This window comes from Helianthus annuus, chromosome 1, assembly GCF_002127325.2.
Source record: "Helianthus annuus cultivar XRQ/B chromosome 1, HanXRQr2.0-SUNRISE, whole genome shotgun sequence".
Taxonomy (NCBI): domain Eukaryota; kingdom Viridiplantae; phylum Streptophyta; class Magnoliopsida; order Asterales; family Asteraceae; genus Helianthus; species Helianthus annuus.
In genome coordinates, this window is record NC_035433.2 from 57,924,907 (window position 1) to 57,951,003 (window position 26,097).

At 30.3% G+C, this 26,097-nt stretch overlaps 3 protein-coding genes across 3 annotated transcripts; all 3 read left to right on the top strand.

The window, feature by feature from the left end:
• The first annotated feature begins 1,410 nt into the window (after positions 1–1,410).
• LOC118490210 lies at positions 1,411–2,747 on the top strand. Its single transcript, XM_035987603.1, has 5 exons — positions 1,411–1,593; positions 1,994–2,022; positions 2,143–2,191; positions 2,307–2,629; positions 2,693–2,747. Exons 2-5 carry the CDS (start codon positions 2,003–2,005, stop codon positions 2,745–2,747), a joined length of 447 nt encoding a protein of 148 aa, XP_035843496.1. The 5' UTR covers positions 1,411–1,593; positions 1,994–2,002.
• Positions 2,712–3,539, top strand: LOC110867083. The gene is made up of 3 exons (XM_022116225.2): positions 2,712–2,968; positions 3,041–3,136; positions 3,257–3,539. Exons 1-3 carry the CDS (start codon positions 2,759–2,761, stop codon positions 3,437–3,439), a joined length of 489 nt encoding a protein of 162 aa, XP_021971917.1. The 5' UTR covers positions 2,712–2,758; the 3' UTR covers positions 3,440–3,539.
• A 1,119-nt stretch (positions 3,540–4,658) lies between these two features.
• On the top strand, positions 4,659–14,278 carry LOC110893768. The gene is made up of 20 exons (XM_022140929.2): positions 4,659–4,814; positions 4,910–5,177; positions 5,289–5,388; positions 5,494–5,621; positions 5,717–5,801; positions 5,913–6,045; positions 6,134–6,342; positions 6,457–6,577; positions 6,663–6,854; positions 6,956–7,024; positions 7,098–7,236; positions 8,103–8,192; positions 8,327–8,419; positions 8,516–8,719; positions 8,836–8,976; positions 9,384–9,632; positions 9,713–10,151; positions 10,268–11,088; positions 11,310–12,527; positions 12,615–14,278. The coding sequence occupies exons 1-20, from the start codon at positions 4,659–4,661 to the stop codon at positions 14,276–14,278; spliced, it is 6,519 nt and encodes a 2,172-aa protein (XP_021996621.2).
• The last annotated feature ends 11,819 nt before the right edge of the window (positions 14,279–26,097 follow it).

Below are 26,097 nucleotides of genomic sequence, written 5' to 3' on the forward strand. Positions count from 1 at the left end.
TAAACGAGATTTTTAAAGATATATTTTTTTGTTATTTGGTATATAAAATTGCATTTATTCATTTCGTGTAATACACGGGGTTCTAACCTAGTTAAAGGGATAAAAGAAACCTATCAATGATCGTTAATATATATATATATATATATAAATGAGATGGATTTGGGCAATGTGGCATTTGTCTTTGGCCATCTAGGATGATGTGGCAATGTGATTTAGGAGGGAAATCCCATTCCTTTGTAAATTCGCAAATCCAAAGACAATGTACGCGGCATCCGAATTTTCTTGGGTCGGGTTATGTGTGCTCCGAAAACAACCAGCTATTATATTCGGATCATTTATAACCTAATTGAAATCTCATTTTACTATGTAATCTCCTTCTTTTCTTCTTGATTCGGTTATCTTCTCTCCCATTTTACCAAAAATTAGGTCAACATCAAAGGTAAATACACTGATTTGAACCTAAATTTATGTTATTATAAGTTTTGTATCAAGAACAGGGTTTGATTTTAACATTTGTTTTGTTTTGATTTTTGTAGATCCAACCGTAGATCTTTAAGGTATGTTGTTTATTCCTTTATCCCACCATAATCTGATTTACTTTGGTCTGATTTTTTGTAGATCCCACCATAATCTCCTTCTTTTCTTCTTGATTCGGTTATCTTCTCACCCATTTTACAAAAATTAGGTCAACATCAACGGTAAATACACTTATTTGAACCTAAATTTTTGATATTATATGTTTTGTATCAAGAACAGACTTTGATTTTAACATTTGTTTTGTTATTGATTTTTGTAGATCCAACCGTACATCTTTAAGGTATGACTTATAATCCTTTATCCCACCATTATCTGTTTTTTTTTGGTCTGATTTTTGTAGATCCCACCATAAATCACATTTGTTTTGGTCTGATTTCTGTATCTCTGACCATAAATCTTGAAGGTATGCTGGTTATTCATTACCTACATATTGATTTATACTATTCTCATTTTTGTACATCCAAATATATTTATCGCATTTAACGATTTTTATTTGATTTTTGTATTCATGTCATCCCCGAACTCTGGCATAACAATCGGAATCCCATCTTTCTGCAAGCAAGAAGGTTAATTAAATCTTTTAATTTTGTTTTTTAACTTTTATAAATTTACCATCTATATTTTTATTATGTTTTTATGTTATGCAAGCAAATTTTTAATATTAATTATAACTAATATGTTATAAATTTTAAAAAATAATTATAGACATAAATTTATAATATTAGTTAAATTTAAATTTTTTTTAAAACAGAGTAATGTTCTTAACCTTAATTTTGGAAACTAAAGGAATAAATTTTGGTTGTCTAAGTAGTAATTGTTTCTATATTTATGTTTACGTTTTTTTTTTAAAGATTTTATGTCCTTTGCAGTTATGGTTCCAGTCAACTCTTCAACTTCCCTCCAATCTTCTTCCAAGAATACCATCGGTTTCCATATTACAATTTATTTCTTCAACGGATCTATATATATAGATTGTTTTACATTCCTCACATTGTCCATCTACATCTACTTTTTATTCAATCCATATCTGAGGTTTACATATCGCTCTACAAACATGTAAGTTCGTTATGTTTAATTCATTCATTAATCATTATTCATGTGCTCTTCATTGTATTTAATGTTTGTAAACTATGTTTATGTTTATTTACTATGTTTATTTTGTAAACATGTAAGTTGTTTATCTACTATGTTTATGTAATCTCTTGCGGAATATGATGTTTATAGTAAACCCCGACTCCAATTCTATTCTTATATGTCACTTTTTTAATCTTATGTTTTGTTTTATGTGAAATGTGATGTTAATTTGTTAATTTTTAATGTGATATCATTTTATTTATATCATCCGTTGCCTAATTTTGTTATAGATTATGTAATACAAGATATATATTTTGATGTTTTTAACGTTTTTAATGTTAGTATAATATGTTGTTAAATTTTTTTTTTTTGTTGTTTGTAGATTATTGCTATGTCTGAAGGTTCATCAAGGTATTTTATTGTTCGTTTTTGTTACTTTATGTAACATATCATCTACGTTCAATCTCTGTTGTTTTTATTTTTTTCTTATTTACACTACCATTAACATCTTATTTTTTAAATCATTTTCAGTCTACCATGGTTCTTAAGGTTAATGAATGTAGCAGATACAGTTATTTTGGTAAGTGACAATTTATTACATAATTTTTGTTTTCTTCATATTAAATACAGTTTATTATAATTGTGTTATATATAAATTTAATGATATTGTAATTGTTTTTTTTTTGTTTTGTTAGTGCATTCCAGATGATGCTGTTTGCAAACTATGGGGTGTTTATAAAGGTCCTACCAATGTTATGATACACACTGAAGATGGCCGAGAGTTTAATGTTTCTTTAAGCGGTGCTAAAGGAAAGTTATTCCTCTTCCATGGTTGGTCCAATGTTGTAGAACATTTGAGTCTAACGAAAGGTTGTTTGGTAGTATTTAATCCCATTTCGTCTACTACTTTTAAATTAACATCTTACGTTGATGGCGTTAGTCGTGGCTCTTTTTGGACGTATTTGCTACCTCCATCATCGCATTTTTATGTAAGATTTATTATTTATTTTTTCTTATTGTATGTATGATCAAATACTTATATTCTGAATAGATTTTTTTTCTTTGTTTCTTATTCCCACAGGTCATTCCTGAAAGCATCCTGCCAAAAGTTGATCAATATTCATCAAATGATGTAATATCTACTGTAATGTTGGGTAACAAAATTTTTAAGGTTGCCATTGAAACATCTGACGGTAAAGTTGGATTTACCGTTGGTTTTGACGTAATGGTCAGTATGTTACATCTGAAGGTTGATTGTATTTTGTTAATTACAAAAGGTTTTGGCAATTTTTTCCTTTTAAAAGTTTTTGGAGAAAACGGACTTGAAGTCGATTTTTCTGATATAGACATCGAAGTGGTAAGTTTAATTTCGTTACTTCATAAGCTTTTATATGTTAATGTTATACAAATTATATGCCTTAATTTGCAGCCTGAAGTTGCACCTATCGATGCTGAAAATGAAGGTGAAGTACAAATACATGGTTCTGTTCGTCGTTTTAGACGTATGGCTGGTGAACGTTATTTTGTAAGTTTTAATATCAATTTTTCCACATTTCTAAACATGATTTGCATTTTTTTGTTACTTAATATACATTGTTATTTTTCTTTCATATTTATTATTATTTTTATTTTTACATATATACAGAGGATTCCGGATCCTGTTTCACGGATGGCTAGACTTCATGAAGGTTTAAAAGATATCACTGTTAGGCTTATGCATCTCGATCCACCTAAGCAATTTACCAATGGTACAAGACGGGAAAAAAAAAACAGGAGGAGGTTGGCGATACGCGCTGACCGGTTGGAAGAAGTTCATGAAAGCTGCTAGAATTAACGTCCTTGACACGGTTCACTATTCTTTTGATGAGAATGAGCAGGTGTTGAGTGTTGAACGAGTTGAACCTTACGATAGCCGTACTAATTAGTTAAATCACAGTGATGGAAATTTTTTTGCCTTTCATATGTTAGATTTTAACTCTATATATTGTATTTTTTGGTTTTGACAGTCGTTATGGTTTTTATGTTAAACAGTAATTTTTTAAATTTTATAAAGACTTGTCTGATGCTTCTATATGTTACAAATTAAAAAACCTTTGTCTGCTTCTAATTTCAATTAATTACATTTATTCCGTACTGTTTCTTTTTGTTTAACCACTCATTTGGCATGTCTTGAAAGTTTAATATCTGTGTTAAATACTAATTACTTAAATGTTATAAATCGTTGTATATTGCTAATGATGTTACAAATTTATTCAAAAATTATATGTAAAACAATTTTATTTTAATTAATTAATCATTTAACATGATTTTAATTAATTTTGTATCCCATTCTTGCTTTAATCTTTAAAATTAATCTACATCTACATATAGTATATAGTTCTTATTATTATAACATAGTATTATGAATCTTTAGTACTACATATATAATACATAGATTACACTCTGATTATCATTTGGTCAGCTTGAATCTTATGTTTCCCAACTTTCATTCTAATTTTTTTATATAACATTTTTCAAAACTAACAATTATTATAAACATTATAATTATAGAAAGTCAACTCGATCTTAGTATATAACAAATTCAAAATTTAGTCTTTATTTTCGAATAGTTTAATCTTAGTTTACAGTTTGTATATTATAATTTTGGAAACTTATTATTCATATAAAGATACACAAAAATATTTTAAATATTTTATTAAAGGTTGTCAATTTTATTAATAGGTTTCCAATATAAGATTTTACTTAAATTACTTAAATAATTTTAAATAACATTTAAATTCTTAATGTAAACCCGGATTAATATTCTTAATATATACAGTTTCCAATTTTACAAATTTGAATTTATGTTAATTGTTAGTATGTAATTATAAATTATATCGTTTCCTTACTTATGCCATGATATAAAGACTATTATTTTTAGTAGAAATAATGAAAATATATTTCTTAAAATTAGGAGTTTATGAATTTTATATAAATTGATCATTTTGTTAACGAACGGTAAGCAAACAAGTAGTACTTGTCCAACAGTCGATTGGTTATTACATATCATGGAAAACGTTGATCGGATCACATTGCTAAACGATATTGATGTTCTTACCACAAACTACACTATCAAGGTTAAAATTGTTAGTTTGTGGAGGAAGAAAATGAGGGATAATGAAAGGGAGACATATCGGATAGATATGATACTGATGGATGAAAAGGTAAGCTAATGAAATTTTTGTTTGTTTTTTATTTTTATTTGATGTTGTTAGACTTTTAACATATCCTTTTCATGTTATTCTTTATGTATACATAGGGTAGCAAAATTCAAGCTTCTTGCATGCACAAGCTATTTTCAAAATTTGAGAGGCATCTTAATGTTGATGAATGCCTTATCATTAAACGGCCATCTCTTGCTGCTAACACAGCATCTTTCAAGATTGTTCCTAACAACCAGAAGCTAACTTTTTATTATCATACCTTTGTCGAAAAGTGCAATGTATGGGACGGTCCGCAATACGTTTTCAATTTTGTTGAGTTTAATGATGTTCTTTCAATGAAAATAAAAGAGGGTACGACAGTAGGTATGTTGTTTTTTTTATATTTCCAATCTTTATATACGATAATATTTGTTTACTTTATATATAGATTTTTTTTTGTATATGATGTTATCTCATTATTTGATTTTTTTGTAGATTTCATTGGCTATGTTGGTGTTTGTTATAACATTGAGGATACTAACAAGAAGGATGGTAGCAAAGGGAAACGTCTTACTCTTAAGCTTCAAGATCTTGAGTAATATACGAAACAACTATGACTTTTATTTGTTTATTTTCCATTTTATGCATTTAAATATTCAAAATGTTTTTAAACTTAGTATCTTCTTATATTATACTGTAGAGATGTTCAGATTGATTTAACTCTTTGGGACGATCACGCTAAGGACATGTATTCTTACATGATTAGCGAAAAGCGTGAAGCACATGTTGTCGTTGTTGTCCATTTCGGTGCAGTTAAATCATACAAAGGTATTTAATTCATATTGCATATTTATTAACAATTCATTTAAATAGAATTGTTACCTTTTTTTTGTATTTCTTATATTATCTTTATCTAACAATAGGCAAATGGGGATTATCCAATAACTTTGATGGTTCAAGAGTTTTCATTAACGACAACTTTGATGACATGCTATTGTTCAAGCAAAAGTAAGTTTTCTTATTTTAACAATATTTTAAAAATTTTATCAATTTTTTCGTATGTTTTATGTATTAATATTTTTTTATTGAACATTTTTATTTATTCAAAATATATTATAGGTTTCTTGCTAAACTTTCTGCTTCAAGTGAGTCAAGTAGCCATGCTGGGTCATATATGATGTGTTCTGTCGAAGATGAATTTTTAAAGAATGATGTTTTTTCACCACTTGCTTACCTTCCATCAATCTTAGAGGTTTTCCTAAACATTTATTCTTTTATATTTTATATTTTAAAAAAAAATTGAACCTGCATTTTTTGACTACCTTTGTAATAATAAACAGCCAAAGAAAGTTGTTGTTGTTGGAACTATTGTGGCAATCGTTTCTGATAAGATGTGGTATTATGATGGTTGTAACTATTGCAAGTCAAAAGTTGAGAAAAAGTTTGAAACCTATGATAAAGATGATGGAACAAGTGATGTTAGAGATACGCAGTTGTATCAATGTTCTAACAAGGATTGTAATGGAAAAGAGGTTTTCCCGATGTCCAGGTATACCGTTTGTTAGTAATACTTTATGTTATTTTTCGTTCCACAACAACGACGTAGTTCGTCTATATGATCTATTATCATGTATTTGTTCATTATTTAAAAATCGTTTATAAGGTTCAAAATACCGGTTCGCGTTCAAGATTCAACTGGAACTGTGACGCTTACATTATTTGACCATGAGGCGATGAAGTTTGTTCGGAAAACTGCAAAGGAGCTTATTCAAATTCAGGACGAGGTTATGTTTAGTTATACTTTACATTTATTAAAATCACATGTTTTTATATTTATTGTAATGACACATTATATTTTTTTTAATATAGTTATTGCAAACTAATGATTTCCCAAGAGAATATCCCGTTGAATTTGAAGAGTTGCTTAATCAAAAGTGTGCTTTTGTGATTAAAGTAACTGACTTTAATATTGCAAATGGTGTCGAGAATTATGGAATATCAGTTGTTACAACTGATGATGACATCTTGGATAAGCTCAACAAAAAATTTAAAATAGATCAAGTAAGTGATTTTTTGTAATATATATATATATATATTACCACTTTCGATAACCTTTTAATCTAAGTTGAAGTTTTTGTTGTTTGCTTTTCATGTTTTTACAGATTGATGCTTATGAAACTTTTGGTATGAGTCAGTCTGAGTTCCAAACTTCTGGTGCTGAAGGTTTGAAGGTATATATTAAAAAATTAAGATATATATAACTTTAATACTTGCCTTAATTATAATTTGTTTATTTTTTGTAAGGATGCCGATTCTTACACTGGGGATAACACCACACCTATTTCAAAGGATTATGCGGTTGACTTGAAACAATCATCCTCTGACATGAAGCGTAACCTTGATGATGTTTATTTGAATGAAGTTGGATTGGCATCCTCAGCAAGTAAGCCTCGCATGTGTGTTGAGAAGGAAGCTTAAAGGAGATATAGGAGAGGTTGATTTGAATAATAAGAACTATTTTTTTGGTATTTCAATATTTGAATGTTGGTTTATTCGTAACATTTGTTCATGTTTCAAGACAATTTAACTTTTTCCTATATATTGTTACCTTTTAAGTTATCCTACAATATTTTTGGTTGAGAGTTATGTTTGGTTTTATTGTTTATTGTATGATGGTATGCTGTACGATTATTTTATGATACTACTTTGATTACTGATTTTACATTTGTAATCTAATAATATGCCATAATGTAAATATTGGTAAAATGTAAAACTTTTACGGTATTAGTTCTCATCTATCTATAGATCTATAGATATATATCGATTTACTATTTACTAATAATTTTAGTATTAACAATTCACTTACAACTCCAAAAATAATTTTAAGAAATATGCTAATCATGTCAATTTATATTATTCAGTTACGTTTATAAACATCTTCTTTTTAAAGTTTCTAACTTTAGCAAATCTATTTTTATAAAATGACGCAGTTTCTTAAAATATCGAAACTTATAAATATAGATTTCTTTTATATTTATGATCATTAATTTTGTTAAAATTCATTTTGGTAATGTATAATTTGAATTCCATAAATAACTTTTAGCTTAGGTCTATAAATTCATATACTTTTCATACTTGTGAAACATCATCATGGTTTTCTGAGTTTGCATTCTTAGCTTCCTTATGCTTTTGAATAACTTTTTTCATTATTATTTACATTTCCAGTAATTTTTGTATGTAGTTTGTTATAAATCTTTTAATTCTTTCGTTTGGTTTTCATTCTAAAGGTATTTTTGTTTTTTTGTGTAGTTCTTTCTATTGTTTTAAAAATGCATAATAGGTTTGAACAACTTAAGTCGTATTATTCAGAACGTCCACATATTGACCTTGAAAATAAATGTAAGTTTTTTGTTCCTGTTTATGGTCAAAAGTTATAATATTCTTCAATTTATTTTTTTCAAAAGTGTATATGTTCTAAATTATTCATTTCGTTTATTTTTTTTTATTTTGGTGTATTGTTTTTCTCATTATAGCTGAGCAAGCTAAATGTAGGCGTTCGTTAAGAAAGCTATATATTGATAATAAGAGATCAAATGCAGCTGCTTTTCCGGAATATGTTGTCAGAGGTAATATTTATATAACTTATATTTTTTTATTATTGTTAATGTTTGATTTTACATATGTCATATATTTAAATTCTTAATTTTTTTTATTACTTTTAGCTTTAGAGGCTAAACACAGGCGCAAGTTAAGAAAATTATACCTTGATCGTAAGAGATCAAATGTTACAAAGAAATTAATTTCTAGAGGTGGTACTTCAACATTGTCATCATCAACACCAATCCGGTTAAATAACAAAGAGAATTTTACTCCCAATATTTCAAACATCACCTTTCCTACCGAATCTTCAACTGCTTTTGGGACAAGTAAGTTTACATTTATGTTTCGTAATGTTATGTATATTAATCATTACTAATTTTGTTCCTCAACTTCACTTCGATTATATTACATTTTTTTATAATTACTGTTTATATTTTATTAGGTAATCATTTAAATTCGTCCTTTAATGTAAGATCATCCGTTATTACACAATCAACTTTCAAGAAGAAAGGAAATGTACTACACGATCAGTTTTCAACACCCATCCGTACACCACTTGCAAACCTATCAAACACAATGCCAGGTTTGTAATACAAAATCAAATAATCATTACTTGCTGAAGTTTCATATTTTTAATTGTTTTTACTACATATAATGTTTGAACAAATTATATGCAAAATACTTATTTGTAATTAATTCCCTAATGTAGCATATTCATCTGGAGCTTTTTCAAATCATAATAGAAAGACAAATGTTATTCATGACTCTTCTACCTCAACACGACGAATTACGAGGTCAAACAAAGAAAACATAACACCAACTTCGTGTGTTACAAACATACGTTCTCAAGTTCAAATTGAACCGCAGTTTTCTAATGCTATGTCTTCTTTGAATCGTATATCCTCTGGTAAATTTCATATTTATATTATTACATACATTTTTAATTATTTAATTTAAAAACTTTATGAAAAAATTATTTTGTTTTTTCAGACAATATTGCAAGCTCATCAACGTTACCATTGAATGATTGCTTTTCTCTTCATCCTAGAATATCCAATAAACGTAACACAACATTTTTGTCATCTGAATTAAGCTCGATAAAAAAGATGTCTTCTGGAAAGCGTAGACTTATTCATAAACCAATTGAAATACAACCCATACCAATGGCTGCTCTTGACTCTGATGATGAAAATCACGTTAACGAGGTTGTGTTAGACGCCACAAAAAGCGTTTCTAAAGGTAACTGATTAATGTTATTCATTGTTGTTTCATATTATTTTTTTTCGTACTGTATTATTTATTTTATGTTAAATCTTCAGATTACGTTGACCATGGTGACCAAACTCTTACGTGTGGTTTATGCTTTGCAAACTTATGGCCAACCGAAGGTGGAAAGGGTCGCATTACACTTCAAAAGCAAACATATAGCTTATGTTGTGGATATGGTAAAGTTGATTTGCCTGAATATAAAGATTCTGATCCATCTTATCAGATGCTTTTTCGCGGTTTAGATCAGGAAAGCAAATATTTCTTAAAGAACATAAGACGTTACAATTCTATGTTTTCCTTTACTTCGATGGGAGGAAAAGTTGATACTAAAATAAACAAAGGTAATGCTCCATTTGTTTATAGAATCAGTGGCCAGAATGCACATAGTATGGGTAGTCTTCTTCCTAAGCATGGAGCCCAGCCAAAATTTTCACAGCTTTATATCTATGATACTGAGAATGAGCTTACTAATAGGGAGTTGTTATTTAGGTATTTGTTTCCTTTTTTTACTTATCATTATGTTAATGTTAACTTACAAATTATACTTATATGTTTTCCATTTCATAGTTTGAAACTATTATTTAATACTGTTTATTTTCTTACAGTGATTCTTCAAGCAAAGCTTCGATTAGGGCAAAGGAACTTGATGTGAAGTTTATAAAGTATATTACGAACATGTTAGATTCTACGAATATGTTGGTTAAAACTTACAGGATGGTACGAGACCATCTCCATGACAATCCTAATGTTACTCTTAAACTTCGTATAATCTCACAGAGGGATAGAGACGGTAGGACTTACAATTTACCTACGTGTTCTGAAGTTGCTGCTTTGATAGTTGATGAACCTGATCTCCAGATTGAAAGCCGTGATATTATTGTTGAAATGCGTTCTGGAGAACTAAAGCGTATTAGCGAGTTACATCCTTCTTATCTTGCTCTACAGTATCCAATTCTTTTTCCGTATGGAGACGATGGATATAGGATTAACATTCCTCATAGAGAATTTGGTCCTAATTCAAAGAAGACAAGACCAACTTGTACTATGAGGGAGTTCTTTGCGTATAGAATTCAGGATAGGCATAACAAGTTTTCTCTAATTCTTAATGCAAGAAGGTTGTTTCAGCAGTTTTTAGTCGATGCCTACACAATGATTGAGAGTGAGAGGCTAAACTACATACGTTTTCAGCAAATCAAACTTCGATCTGATTCGCTAAACAGTCTTAAAAATGTTCAAGACGTTGTTCAGAGTGATTTGAGTCATACGGGACAACCTGTTATATTACCTTCATCTTTTACGGGTGGTTCTCGATACATGATGCAAAATTACTTAGATGCTATGGCGTTATGTCGGAAGTATGGTTATCCTGATTTCTTTATCACAATCACATGTAATCCGAAATGGCCTGAGATTGTAAGATTTCTAGGTGACTCTTCAATTAAGCCTGAAGACAGACCTGACATACTTTGTCGATTGTTTAAGATGAAACTTGATGAATTGATAAAAGATATGAAGCAAAAAAAAATTTGGCAATATTAATGCAGGTATGTCAATACATCAGCTACTTTCAATTTATACAATTATTTGGTCTTTCCATACATTATATTTTAGTTTTATACTTATCTTTAAATTTTTTTTGTTTTGTAGTTGTTTATACCGTTGAGTTTCAAAAACGTGGTTTGCCACATGCGCATATTTGCTTATTTATGAAAGCTGATCATAAGCTTCCTACGGTTGAACACATCGATCCCTTTATATCAGCTGAAATTCCTGATAAGAATGAGGATCCTGAATTGTATTCTCTTGTGAGTGACTTTATGATTCATGGTCCTTGTGGATATGCGAACATGAAATGTCCATGCATGGTTGGCAACCGTTGTTCAAAGAATTTTCCGAAGAGGTTTTTGGATTCCACTTCCATTGATTCTGATGGTTTTCCAGTTTATAGGAGAAGAGATTCTGGTCACACAGTTGTCAAGAAGGGCGTTACTTTAGACAATAGGAGTGTAGTTCCGTACAACAAAAACCTACTCAAAAGATATCAGGCACATATTAACGTGGAATGGTGCAATCAGGCTGGCTCAATAAAGTATTTGTTTAAATACATTAATAAAGGACCTGATCGAGCCACTGTTGCTGTTTTTGATTCAGACAGAGGCCCCGATGAGGAAATTCCAAAAGATGAAATTAAAGAGTACTACGAAGCTAGATATGTTTCCGCATGTGAAGCCAGCTGGAGAATATTTGGCAATGATGTTCATTATCGGTATCCATCTGTTATGAGGTTACCATTTCATCTTCCAGGACAACAAAATGTTGTTTTTAGTTGTGACGATGATATTGAGGATGTCCTAAACAAACCTCCAGTAAATTCCTCTATTTTCTTGGAATGGATGAAGATGAACAATTCTAAGCCTGAAGCAAGACAACTTACTTATGTTGAGTTTCCCACAAAATATGTGTGGAAGTTAAAAGATCGTTGCTGGCAGCAACGCCAAAATTATGTTGTTATTGGAAGAATTTATTCTGCGTCTCCATCTCTTGGTGAGGCTTATTACCTACGAATTCTTCTTACTAAGGTTAAAGGCCCACGATCATTTGAAGAAATAAGAACATATGATGGTGTTGTTTATCCTACATTTCGGGATGCGTGTTATGCACGTGGCCTGTTAGATGATGACAATGAATATATCGAGTGTATTAAAGAATCCAGTTTCACAGGAAACGGTCATTATCTTCGTTCTTTGTTTGCAACACTTCTATTGTCTAATACGCTATCTAGACCTGAAGTTGTTTGGGAGAAAACGTGGGAGCTATTGTCCGAGGACATTTTATACAATATGCGGAAGGATTCTGGCATGAGCGGTATCTTTCTTATCCTTTTGTTATATTTTGTGATGTTAAATTTTCAAGTATTTTCTATATATTTAGTAATTTTTCTTGTCATTGTAGATTTCGTTGTTTCTGAGGAACGTTTAAAGAATATTACGTTGTCGAAAATCGAAAAATTCCTTCTTCGTAATGGATCCAGCTTGCACAGGTTTTCACCAATGCCTTATCCTGATGATGACTATCTGATGTCGGAGAGCAACCGTTTGATAAATGAGGAGCTTTCTTTTGACATTGATGAAGTTACGGCTGAGTTCAATAATCTTCACAGCTGTCTAAACGGCGATCAAAGAGCCGTGTATAATGAAATTATGGATGCTGTTCGGATTGGTAAGGGTGGTGTGTTTTTTGTGTACGGTTATGGTGGTACGGGCAAGACTTTTCTGTGGAAAACTTTAGGTGCTTCTATTAGATGCAATGGACAGATTGTTATTAATGTTGCTTCAAGTGGTATTGCATCTTTGTTGTTATCACGCGGTCGTACCGCTCACTCGCGATTTCATATTCCAATTAATCTCAATGAAGATTCGGTATGCCATATAAAGCCTAATACTGAAATCGCGAATCTTTTATATGAAGCAAAGTTGATTATTTGGGACGAGGCACCGATGATACACAAACATGCTTTCGAGGCTCTTGATCGTACATTGAAGGATGTTTTGAGTGTTTTTGATTCACAAAATTCAGAACTTCCATTTGGTGGGAAAACTATTGTATTTGGTGGTGACTTTAGACAAATCCTACCAGTTGTACAAAATGGAAGCAGGCAAGATATCGTAAACGCCTCATTATGTTCATCCCACATCTGGTCCACTTGCAAGGTGTTGAAATTGACAATCAACATGCGTTTGTCGGTTGGATCAAGTAGCTCAAACGTTATGGAGATAAACGAATTTGGTAAATGGCTTCTTGACATCGGCGAAGGTAATGTTGGTGATTCTATCGACGGTGATGGAACGATTGAAATACCTGCTCATCTCTTAATAACTGATGAGAATGATCCAATTCAAGGTTTGATTGACTTTGTATATCCTTCAGTTCTTCATCGTTATAAAGAGCGTGACTACTTTTCTGAGAGAGCTATACTCGCTCCTAAGAATGAAGTTGTTCATGATATAAATGACCGTTTGCTTGATTTGTTTCCCGGTGAAGAAGTAGAGTATCTTAGCTCTGATAGTTTATGTCCGACTGAGCAAATCAACGATCCGTTACATCAAGATTTGTATAATCCAGATGTGTTAAATAGTGTAAAAGTATCAGGGTTACCAAATCATAGATTGGTATTAAAATTGGGTGTTCCGGTTATGCTTTTGAGGAATATTGATCAGCAAAACGGTTTGTGCAATGGTACGCGTCTTCAAATCACACGTCTTGGTAAACGTGTTATTGAAGCAGAGATATTATCAGGAAGTAATGTTGGATCAAGAACTTTCATCCCAAGAATCAGCATGATACCATCTGACAAGAAAATACCGTTCAAATTTCAAAGAAGGCAATTTCCAATAACCGTATGTTTTGCGATGACTATTAACAAAAGTCAAGGACAATCTCTATCTAGAGTTGGTATATACCTCAGAGACCCCGTGTTCTCACATGGTCAGCTTTATGTTGCGTTGTCCAGGGTAAAGACTAAGGATGGCGTTAAGGTTTTAATATTCGACAAAAATGGGAGGCCAACAAATAAAACTGCAAACGTTGTTTACAAAGAAATATTTGGGAAATTGTAGTTTAAAATTTGTATTAAGACGTGTAATATGGCAAGATGTTCTGTTTTTTTGTATGGTTTTATTGTATGTTGGGTGTTTTCAATTCCATGTCCTCATGTTACTTATTTAAAGACTATGTAATTTGTTTTAATTTTTTGTATGGTATTTCATTGTTATATCAATAGAAGATGTTATTACTATGTATTAAATATAACATATAAACAAAAACTACAACATGTAGATATTTATAGACATTCCTACATAATAAAAGTCCAAAGTACATGATTATCTTAACTATTAAACATATTAACCTACTAGAAAACCACTTATAACACTACATAACTTACATTAATTATAAAAACGTTTCCCAAAATTACTATATATTATGTTTATACCCTGTTTCATAATTTCAAACATCACCTTTAGCCGATAACGCCGGCAAAGAAGAAAACACAAATATCTTCAAAGTACTGGAACTTGCAATGATCACCTTCTTGTATGTTGTTATCTTTTAGCCATTTCGCCCAGCCTTTCACCACATATTTTATACTGTTTTTATTTGTTTCTGCCCTAACATCATGTTTCGTCTCCACATTTTGCCTGTTTGCTATTCTAACTTTCAAGGTTTCGTCAATTCCTGTTATCCTTGCTACTTCCACTGGTATCCGCTATAATTTACAAGACATAATAATAATTTCCATTTTGATGGTCTTTAAAAAAATAGAAAAGTTAACCAATATATGTAAACATATTTGATGGTAATTAACATAGTTGTGTTGTTTGAACTTACAAATCGTTTCGTGTATGGCACAATAAATGTCAGCGGACCAATATCATCATCATCAAAATCCTCCGAGTCGTCCGAAGAATCTTCAGAATCCGATACGACGATAACATCGTTTTCAACTCCAGCCATTCTATGAGAGATATAAAACTTTAATCCGTTTAAAATACAATATCAGAGTATAACAAATAATGCAGCATACATTTATTACTTTTAATCAGTGACATGCATACGTTAAGTACGTAAATGTGTTTTGATGATTCATGTATATTGTATTACACTTACTTTAGTTTCAGTTGTAATTCATGATAAAAAAACAAAATTACATAGAAATAAACAAAATTATCTTAAACGTCTTTGTTCTTACATCTTTTATTATCCAAAATTACAAATAAACAATGACTCATTTATTAATATGCAGAAATATACCTATTGTAATTCATGATAAAAAAAATACATAAATTTATTAAAATCTAATGTCATAATCCGATGAAGACAAAATAATCTAAATCGTAATTTAGTTATGCAACAACCAAATACATTTAATTATCCAAATCAAACTATAAACCAATAAAATCCATTTTTTTAAAAAATTTCCAACAGAAAATTTAAACAATATATCATTATATAACCAAAAAAGTAAACTTCCATATAAAATCCAATACATATAAAAAATTTTAAATCGACATCACAAACTAATATAGATTTTTCTTAACAAATAAAGACACTCCGATTACTTATGTACTTACTCATTAATCGCTATTAAAAACATCATATGTGTTATTTTGAAGAAATAAGGCAATTTCTTGTAGAGATTAACAACATAACAGTTTGTTTATAAGATGAAGGAGATGAAATTGGAAATTTACCTTTACTAATTTCTTGAAACTCCTTTTGGGTTATTCTTGATCAATGTGAAGATAAAAGAAGGATCTTGAGCAATGTGAAGATAAAAGAAGGATATGATGCAGTAGTTTTGTAGGTAAATGTAGTGTAATGATGAATTTCTTTATAGATATTATAAATGACATAATTTATGTATTATTAAATTCAGTTATTTTGCATTTCACATTTATCTTTTTTAAACTGAATTTACGATTACTTTAGCATTGTATGTTACCATGTATTATCAATTTTCCATTTATGATTATTTAATATAAAGTAAATTAACTTAATAAATCACATATATTTGGTGATATACTATTTTACTAATATATAAGTTTAAAATAATAGAAACTTTCTATATATATAAAATTATAATATCTGTTTATGTAGTTAACAATACAAAAATATATTCAAACTATCTATTTTTTAATTCTATAGAGTATACAAATTTTACCATTTTTTTAGACACCCACTGCTAATTTATAATTATTTAAATTTTCCTATTTTCGCTTATGTATATTAAAAGTGTTTAATATCTGTTTACGTACTTAACACATTCTTTTAATCTTTGGTTTGTAATTGTAATACAACTTTATATCCAGCAATTTTACAAACGATTGCAATAACAAGCGTAAGGTATAAGTAATAAAAAGTTAAAATGTAAATATATATTTCAACATATATTTTCAAATAGAGTATTACATATAAACATCAGCAACTTATTATGTAAATGTATCTACTTAAACAATCATAATGACCAAACGTTTTAAGAAAATACCAATGTTACTTACATACTAAAATAAGATAGAAATGCGGATTATAAAAAAGTAGTTCTATTTAAACTTAAAACACCAAGTAACAAAATAAAACATCATAACCACTGTTTACGTGTTCAAAACAAAGTTAACATAAAATAAGTAGCATAAAAGAGTCATGATTTGTCCGACATTAACACCTTCATCATTAAAGTATTTGTTAGTCTGCATTAACACTTTCCACATGTGTTAAGACCGTCACATTTCCTGCACTTTCGAATGTGAAATGCAATTTGTCACCCAAACGAAGTCCATTCTCCTTCATGAACTTCGGCCAACCTTCGATTGCAAACCTTACATCATCTCCATTCTTCTGTCGCCTAAGATTCATAGTGATTGTTTCTCCATTCAAGTTTATTACTTGTAACTCATGCACCTTATTTTTGAACCCGGCAAATCTTACAACATCTACAGGCATTCTCTGCATAATTAACATAAGTCAAAAGTAAATGAACTGGTGCATGTTACATTATTTCCGTTTGCTATTGACTTTGTTAAAGATAACATACCATGCGGTTTCCTCCCTTTGTTGTGAAATCACATTTACCAGTTCCCTCAACAATGGTCAGTCTTCCAACATCTTTTCGTTCATCATCCGGTTTCTTCAAAGTCTTATCATTTCTCTTTCTCTTTTCGTTTACCTTATTTTATAACAAATACATTATATTCCCACTAACATCATAATTTATAATAAATACTGAAAAATCAATGTTGTGATCATATCATATACTTACCAACCGGTTTCGAGTTCTCTGTCCAACTGTTGAGACTTTTGTCATTTCAATTTCTGTCCCACATATCAGCTCATTAATGTCGTCCGCATTACCATATTCGTCAACCTGTTTTCGTTTCTTCTTAACCTGTTAAGAGAAACACTAATTATAAATAACAATAAGGAATGAGTATTAAGTAAATATGTCTACATATATTAATGAAACTGATCATCTATTATTATGTTTTACATAATTACATCATCTTTTGTTGATTGCTTTATCTCTTCTCTCATTGAAGTAGAACTTTCTTCCTTCCACTTTTGTTTTCCAGCAATGCTTTTTGTATTCACATCCTCTTTGTTACTACCTTCATCATTCTGTGTATCATAATCATAATTAATAATATTACAAAATCTCATTGTAATATATTTTATTTTACATAAACGTAAACTTATTACCTCAGAAAGCGTATCATCCATGCAGTCATCATCATCACAAAATGTCTGTTATATAATAAGATACATAAATAATTCATATTTATTAGTAACCCGTTATAGTTTAGGTCAAAATACTTACAAACTGGACGTTTTTGTAGTATGTGTCTTTAGGTATTTCCAACAATGAATCATCTTCACTTTCTTCTTTGTTTGACAAAACAACCTCAACTCCTCGACGATAAACTGTTAACTCAAATGTGTTCATGTCCGTCTTCATCAAAAGTAGTATATCATCATCTTGTATGGTAAGATCATCAAATAACTTTGGACAACCTTTTGTAAAAACATAGATATCATTGATCTTGTGCGTCTCAACTTTCCAAATCTGACCTGCTGCTGTTATGTTGTATGAATCGTTGACTGGCGTATAAGAGTAATTTTTTGTAACATACGCTTCAGGAATCACCTGAAAAGTTAAGTAGTATTTTATTGTTAAGTATATATGTATACCATTATTTTTTCAACTATAAAAAGAGTGATTCATACATATTAGTATACTTACTATTATCTTTAAAACGCCGTAACGGTTTACTGTTATGAAGGACTGACCACAAATGTTATCCACGAAACAATCCATTTGCATATTTTTATCTTCGATTATCCTAAAGCGCAATAACGTTTGCTTTCTCAACTGAAGATCCCTTACCACTTCACTCCATCCGTCAGTGATAACCGATTCCCCGCTCACACTTCTCAAAGAAACTGGCCAAGCTTTTTGACTTTCATGATGTATCAGTAATTTTCTTCGTTGCCAATAAACACCATACACAGTTTTAACAAACTCAGTTGGCATGACCTGTGTATAAATTTATGTCAAAAAAATCATATGTAACTAAATTTATATATACTTATTTATAACATTTGTTGCATACCACTTTTAACGACGAATCATCATCTAACACAGCTACACATGATAAACTCATTTTTATATACCTGTATCATAAGAATAACTGTTACAAACATTTAGTATTGAACTTGAATAATACAATATACAATATACATATGAAAATAACAAATTAACTGTTATCGTATCAATGTATTGGATTACAACTAAAAAAAACATATATTTTGTTCTTCAATTTATAAGAAGATAACTGTTATTTTTAGTTATCATTATAAAGTATTCAATCATCCAAATAACAATATTATCTCAAATAAACATATTTTTCTTCAAAAAAAGTGACACAAAATATATTAACTACATAACTTTATTAACCAAAATTGTATAATTTGAAATACATACAATACAATCTAATCTTTATTAGATACACATAACATTAACAACAATCAATTTTATAAAAACCTATATCATATATCAGTTTTAATAATTTAGTAGCCGCATACAAAGACATTATAATTCAAGAGAAAACAATTTTAAGCCTATTTTTTTTGTTATAACCTATTAAAACATCAAAATAAGAATGTTCATGAAGGAGTTTTTCATTTTAAAATAAAGATCTACATAATATCAGACAAATAATCTAATTAACCGAAACTGTAAACTTTGAAAGACATGCAATGCAATCTAATATTATTTGTATACACATAACCTACAGAACATTTATTTTCAGACAAAACCTAAGAACTGATTTCACGTGTAATTTTAAAATATTCGCCGGAAAAAAGTCTGTCAAATAACTGAAACTCAAATTTGGTGTTCAACTGATTGGATAATTACTTTGTAAATCAAAGCGAAGCTTACCGGAAAGATGATCGGAAAATAGGTCGGAAAGTAACTTTACCAATTTTTCTTCTTCCACCGCCGTTTGCAACTTTCTTGATGGTTGTGACTTTTGATTGAAGATGGTAAGCAGTTGTCAGTTGATTAGTTGATATATGATAATTGCATTCGGTTTTTTACTTTTAATATTTAAACATTGATATTTTAATTTTATATATATCTGTTTATTATATTATATTACTTTAAGATTTTTCTCAGTCATTTTTTAATTAACTATTATACATAAATAGATATTTACTATTTAGTAACCAGATTTTATAAATCTGTTAATTTTTTTATTAATACCACCATATATCCAATTTTTCATATCTCTTGATAATCAGCACCCAAAATATGAACCCTAGATGTTTAAACCCTAGATGTATAAATCCATACCTGTTCTTCAAGTTTTCTTACATCGATTCGGTCGTTAATCGATTTATCAATCAATATATTTTTGTTCACCACGAATTGGCAGTCAATCGTATTGTGAAGGTTTATTTAAAGGTACGATTGTTGAATATGTATGCATGTTCATCTGGTCTTTAAGCTGTAGCAAATTTTTGTGGTTTTTGTGACTATGTTTTTGATTGAATAGCCGTTTTTGTATTCACTTAATAGAACTCAAGTTTACATGAAAAGATTGAAATTGTAATAGCTAAAAATTATGAATGTAAACATGTTTGAAATTGCTTTTTATAATGTAAGTTGCTTTTACTTGCTCGCTTTGTTATTGTATTGTTTATACAGTCATGGCTCCAGCGTTTGTGAAGATTATTTATGATGCTTCACCGTCATCTCTGGTAAAATTTTTATTTAAATTTATTTGTATTAATGTTTTTTTTCCGACAACTTATTTTTCTTAAATATTACAGCCGTTGCCTGCTTTTTACAATGATGCCGTTCGAAACTTTGGCTTTCCTGTTGGCCATGTCAGGTTGAGTACAGGTTCTCAATTCTGGCATGTTTACATCAAAGCGACGACTAACGGATGCTTTATCACTGATGGATGGTCAAAAGTTTTTTCGGATCTTGGAATTGAAAAGACAGATTTTATTTTTTTTGAGGTCCTTTCTGCAAACGCATTTCATATATACCATTTCAAGATTGACAGTGATTTGAATGTGAAGGATAGTTTTTACCATGTAATGATGTTTCCTGAAGCGAAAAATCTGGTATGTTTTTCAAAATATTACACCATTGTGTTATGTTTATTATATATTTTATCAGGTTTATGTTAAAAAATTATTTGAGATATTTTATAATTGTTTGCAGTGGTTGCCAAAAAAATTCATGGAACATAATTTCAATGATGATATTCTCGAAAATAATGTCACGATTCGTTATGCTCCTAATCAAGAAAGGACTGTAAGGATTAAAAAGTTATGGGATATTCATTACTACATCCTTGACTTCTCACAGATTTCAACTGATTTGTCGTTGGTTAAGTGGGATTTCCTTGTGTTTCATAGAGTTGAAACTTACACATTTAGTGTCATAGTTTTCCGTCTACTCGGTGATGGTTCTTTAGTTGCTGAAATTGGAATTCCACTGCCTGAACTAAAATCGATACCTGAACCAGAGTATCAAGCAGAAAATGATATTGAAGTCGGTGATCAACACAGCCAGACTGAGGATCAAATTCCGATTGAAGATATTAATTATCACAATGATGTTAATGTTGACAATCAAGTATATGATGATGAAGAGCTGCCTGTTGACGGAAACCCGCCTCTACCCGTCAACGATGTATATGAGATTGAGTGGGTCCTTACTTATCGATTTGTAAGTCAGTGGTACTCTAACATAAGTTGATTTTACTGCTTAACTTTATTTATTGTCACTGATATGTATTTTTTTAAAACTTGATGTAGCGTTTCCCACAGCGTTTTGTTGAGAATGTCCCGTTAGATAATGTTGAATCGATGAACGTTCAGACTATGAATGGTGTTAATGTTGTTTTGGAAATTCGTTCTGAGCGTTCACGTGGAGCTACAAGGTATGCTTTCAGAGGCTGGGAGAGATTTATGCGTCAAGTTGGTCTGGTTAGTGATCGTGCGTATGTGCTTCGTTACGAAAGGAATAATGGAGTTTTGTTGATTTCGGACGTCATACCTAACATCTTTTAAAAACACTAGATACTCTAAGATGAAGTATCATCCTTTTTATGTACTTCGATATTACTTAGTCTTTTTAACGTTATTTCTTCTACGTACTACTTCTTGATTGGTGTTAAATTACTTTTTTGAACACTATATCGGTTGATTGATTATGAATAAACAATGTTTTATTTTTTTTAATTATCACATGTGTTTGGTTTGAAATCCAATGATTTGTGTTGGTTGTTTACCATATTATAATCACCTTCCATCTGATATTATCACAAGCGGTGATATCTATATTTATTTAATTAACCTTTATACATCTAACATTCATTCAATAGTTATTAACTTTTAGAGTTTTCTATTCCGAAAACCATGCAAAATGAGGCAAAAGATAGACGTAGAAAACGAAAATTATACTTCGCTTCTTGGAGATCTCATAATCTGCATGTACCTTCAACTTTTGCAACCAACATGTTGTCAAGTAGTATTGCAACAGGTAACAATACTGATAATCGTAAACTGATGTCATATTTTGTACATGAGTATTCAAATTTAATAAATATTCAAACAAGTAAAATATACCACAACATTTAAACAGTTAACATAAACCAAAAAAGGTTATCAAGTACTATTCCAACATCCAAGATAAACCAAAATATTTAAACATGTTCCAAAAAAACCATTGCTACTTACTTATCTACTTATACCGAAAACCGTTTGTTAGCCAAAATTACCATATAAAATGGTTGAATGGTTTTCATCTATGGTACTAACCCCATTATTCTTTGATTACATCCCTAACAAAGAGTGTAGGTATATCCTCATACCACTCTAAAACGCAAAGTTTACCAATTTTGATGTTGTTTTCACGAACCCATGCTGCCCATCCCAATACAGTAAACCTGTTTTTCTTTTTTCCTCTTTTTGGTTCAGCAGAGACGTTCAAAGTGGTTTCGACACCACGCATATTTTGAATGGTCACTGTACGGCAGCGATCGATTCCCATGGCTTTTGCGACCTTTACCGATATCCGCTAAAAAGGCCCAAAAAGTATATTTAGACTCTAATGATAAAGAGAATAATGACACCATAGAACACCAATATTTAAGTTAGTTACAAATAATCTAAGTAATTACTTACAAAGCGTGAACAAGAGGACGGCATCCAAATGATATTTGGTTCTGGTGCGTCCCAGTCAATTGATTCCGAAGTGAAAGGTTCTTCTGAGTCCGAATCTGTTACCATCATCACTTCCTTTTCTTTCTTTTGTTTCTTTCGCTGATTTGAACCACTTGCCATTGACTACATATTATTATTTTGATAAATATTAGATGTTTATTATCACACTACAGAAAACCCCGAATTTAAGATCGCCAATATGTAACTCTGATGCAATATTCACAAATCTGAAATTGAATCTGGAGTTCTAAAACCTATACACTAACACAAATATTACATTATTCATAAACAACACCCTGTAAATACATGATTAACCGGTTTGTATATGGATAACTTTCCTATTAAGTGTGTGTCATAAGTAACCAGCAAAACATAGGGGTATAAATAATAATCTGTGACATATATATAACTAACCCTGTGAATACATGATGAAACGGTTTGTATATGGATAACTTTCCTATAAACAGTGTGTCATAACTAACCAGCAAGATCAGGTACTAACCTCAAAAATAAACTAAACATTTTAAATAAACTACTCCTAAAACACACCGAATGAAATATCAATAAACCTAATGACGCTAATACAAGTTTAACAACGCACATCAGAGCTTTTATCCTATAAAACCATACAAGTTTATATTAAGTCTTCTTCATCCCCTTATTATCATAACACATTATAAACAAAATCCACACAATCTGAAACTTAAATTCAAGCTATAAAAACAATAAAATATCAAAAATCAGTACAAAATCTGTTAAACAAAGTAAACGAATCAAGTATACCAAACGAAATTGAAGAGCGACCTTAGGACCGACCTAATCTCTTATGCGATTCAAGTTTACAACTTTATAATACATTAAGTTTTAAAAATGTAGATGATGTGAGAATTTCAGTTGGAATAATACCCTGTTATTGATTTCTGGTTGAATTCTCCGACTGTGAAATGGATTTCTGGTTGAATTTCCGACTTTGAAATCGATTTGGGAATGAACTTAGGGCTTTGACATAAAAGGGTGTATTTGAGAAAGGGATATGAATGAGTGTAGGTAAATTGTTAACATAATAAAGTAACAGATATTTTTATTAATTCTTTTTTTTTCAGTTTTTATTTTCTTAGATTTTGCACTAACATTTGATTTTGTTTTTTTTTTTTGTTTTTTTTTTTTTTGCAAACAATCAATGTAAAAAAGTATTTTGTAACCGAATACGAGAACTTTTTTTTGATCTCATGTGTAGATGAGAGGAGTACCGCCTACCGTACTCTATATTGGATAAGTGGATGTATTTTAAAATCCGATTGTCATTAAAATTTTGTTCTCATATCATTTTTTTATGTAACCTAAATCATCTACATAAGAAGGACAAACATGTGATTTTTCAAGAGTGTGCAATTCGCTGGTATTAGCACTTTTTATGCACTGATTTCAACTACTATTGGTTTTGCTTTTAAATTAAACCCATTCATTACATTTGATGTGCGTTTGGTATATATGTTTTTTGTTAACAAAGATAGATTAACAACCCGTGAGTATTCACGGGTGATAACCTAGTTATTATATTAAAGAGATGTGATTTGCAACAACACCGAGATAAGATTACCTATTACCTATTACTTACTTTAGATACACTACAAATAGTAAAATATTATATAGTTTGGTTTCTCTATTATTGAACGAATTAAAAATAAATATATACATAATACACTATAAAGAAAAGGTTATTCATATGTCTCATTACGAGTGCGTTGCGCACGGAAACTGCTGACAAGAATAAAAAGAAAATATAAAAAAATACTAAAAGATAACCAAAAGAAAATCAACCAAAAAAGTTGTATGGTAATAATGTTGTTCGTATGAAACCTGTGGTTAGAGATGAACAAATGATACTGGGTACCGGTACCGAATTTCCCGAACCGAAAAATCTTAAGTACCAATTCGGTACGACTTTTGGCGTTCCTGGTACCGGTTCGCTACCGTTTTTTACCTTCATATACAGGTACCGTAATTGGTAGTTTCGGTACCAGTACCGATTCGATATTGGTTGGCACCGAGCTCATCTCTACCCCTGAAACTAAAAAAAGAAATCATTAAAAGTTGAAGAAAATAAAAAAAAAGTTGCACGATACCGTTGTTGTTCATACGACACCCATGATCAGGGATAAGCAAATGGTACCGGGTAGCAGTACCGAGTTTCCCGAACTAAAAGATTTTCAAAATCAATTCGATACCGACATTTAGTGTTTTCTGTATCAGGCTAGTGTCGGTTTTTACCTTTATGTAGTGATAACCGTACTCGTATTTTCGATACCAAGTACTGGTTGACAAAAGCTTATCTAACTTAAAAAGTAAAGAAGATAATAAAACTATTAAAAAAAACTTATATAAGTTTTACTGCTCAAAGCATATATAGGAAATAATAAAACTATTATAGGTTTTACTGTTCAAAGCATTGTACTATTAATATATAGGAGAATATATCCACCATTTTGGCATAATATGGTAGGGAGGCTTGCGTATTTTAATGGAGATCTAAGTTGAATCTTCACTTGTGTTACTTTTATAGATTAGAAAATGATAGATAGAACATAGCCTCCTTGTAGAGGTGTCAGGTTCTTTCTTGAGTCCACCCGGGTTTTCGTCTTACCGTGTGTTACGCCAGAGAGTGTTCAACTCTTGTGGTGACACAACGACTATCAAATTACAATCAGTGGTATGGTTTCCCGGAGGAACGCCCATGCCAACTCTGAAACCAGCATGGGCCCGGTTAAGATAACATAGTCTAGTTAGACACTAGTACAAAAAAGACAAGCTAATATGACGTTTTTACAACCAAATATGACGGTTTAGGAAGCGACATAAAACATAGCGTCATTTTTGATCATTCACCTTTTAAGACGGTTACATCCGTCATTTTTAATCCTAATAAGGCGGTTTTGTGGTGTAGCTAAGACCGTCATTTTCAAGCCTAATAAGGCGGTTTTGGTGTAGCTAATAAGACGGTTTTATGGATTAGATGTGTTGCCTAATAAGACGGTTGCTGTCAAACATATATTTCACCAGATCCATTAATTTGATTAATTCACCATTTTATTAAATTCAATTCATTTTATTCGGAATCATATAAAAAATAATAAATAAAAGC

Coding starts and splice junctions, on each gene's coding strand:
- LOC118490210 (XM_035987603.1), top strand. CDS start 2,003: ATGTCTGAAGGTTCATCAAG. Junction 2,192..2,306: donor TAGCAGATACAGTTATTTTG/GTAAGTGACAAT, acceptor TTGTTTTGTTAG/TGCATTCCAGATGATGCTGT. Junction 2,630..2,692: donor ATTATTTATTTTTTCTTATT/GTATGTATGATC, acceptor TTATTCCCACAG/GTCATTCCTGAAAGCATCCT.
- LOC110867083 (XM_022116225.2), top strand. CDS start 2,759: ATGTTGGGTAACAAAATTTTTAAGGTTGCCATTGAAACATCTGACGGT. Junction 2,969..3,040: donor CTGATATAGACATCGAAGTG/GTAAGTTTAATT, acceptor CTTAATTTGCAG/CCTGAAGTTGCACCTATCGA. Junction 3,137..3,256: donor TGGCTGGTGAACGTTATTTT/GTAAGTTTTAAT, acceptor ACATATATACAG/AGGATTCCGGATCCTGTTTC.
- LOC110893768 (XM_022140929.2), top strand. CDS start 4,659: ATGGAAAACGTTGATCGGATCACATTGCTAAACGATATTGATGTTCTT. Junction 6,046..6,133: donor ACCTTCCATCAATCTTAGAG/GTTTTCCTAAAC, acceptor AATAATAAACAG/CCAAAGAAAGTTGTTGTTGT. Junction 7,025..7,097: donor CTGGTGCTGAAGGTTTGAAG/GTATATATTAAA, acceptor ATTTTTTGTAAG/GATGCCGATTCTTACACTGG.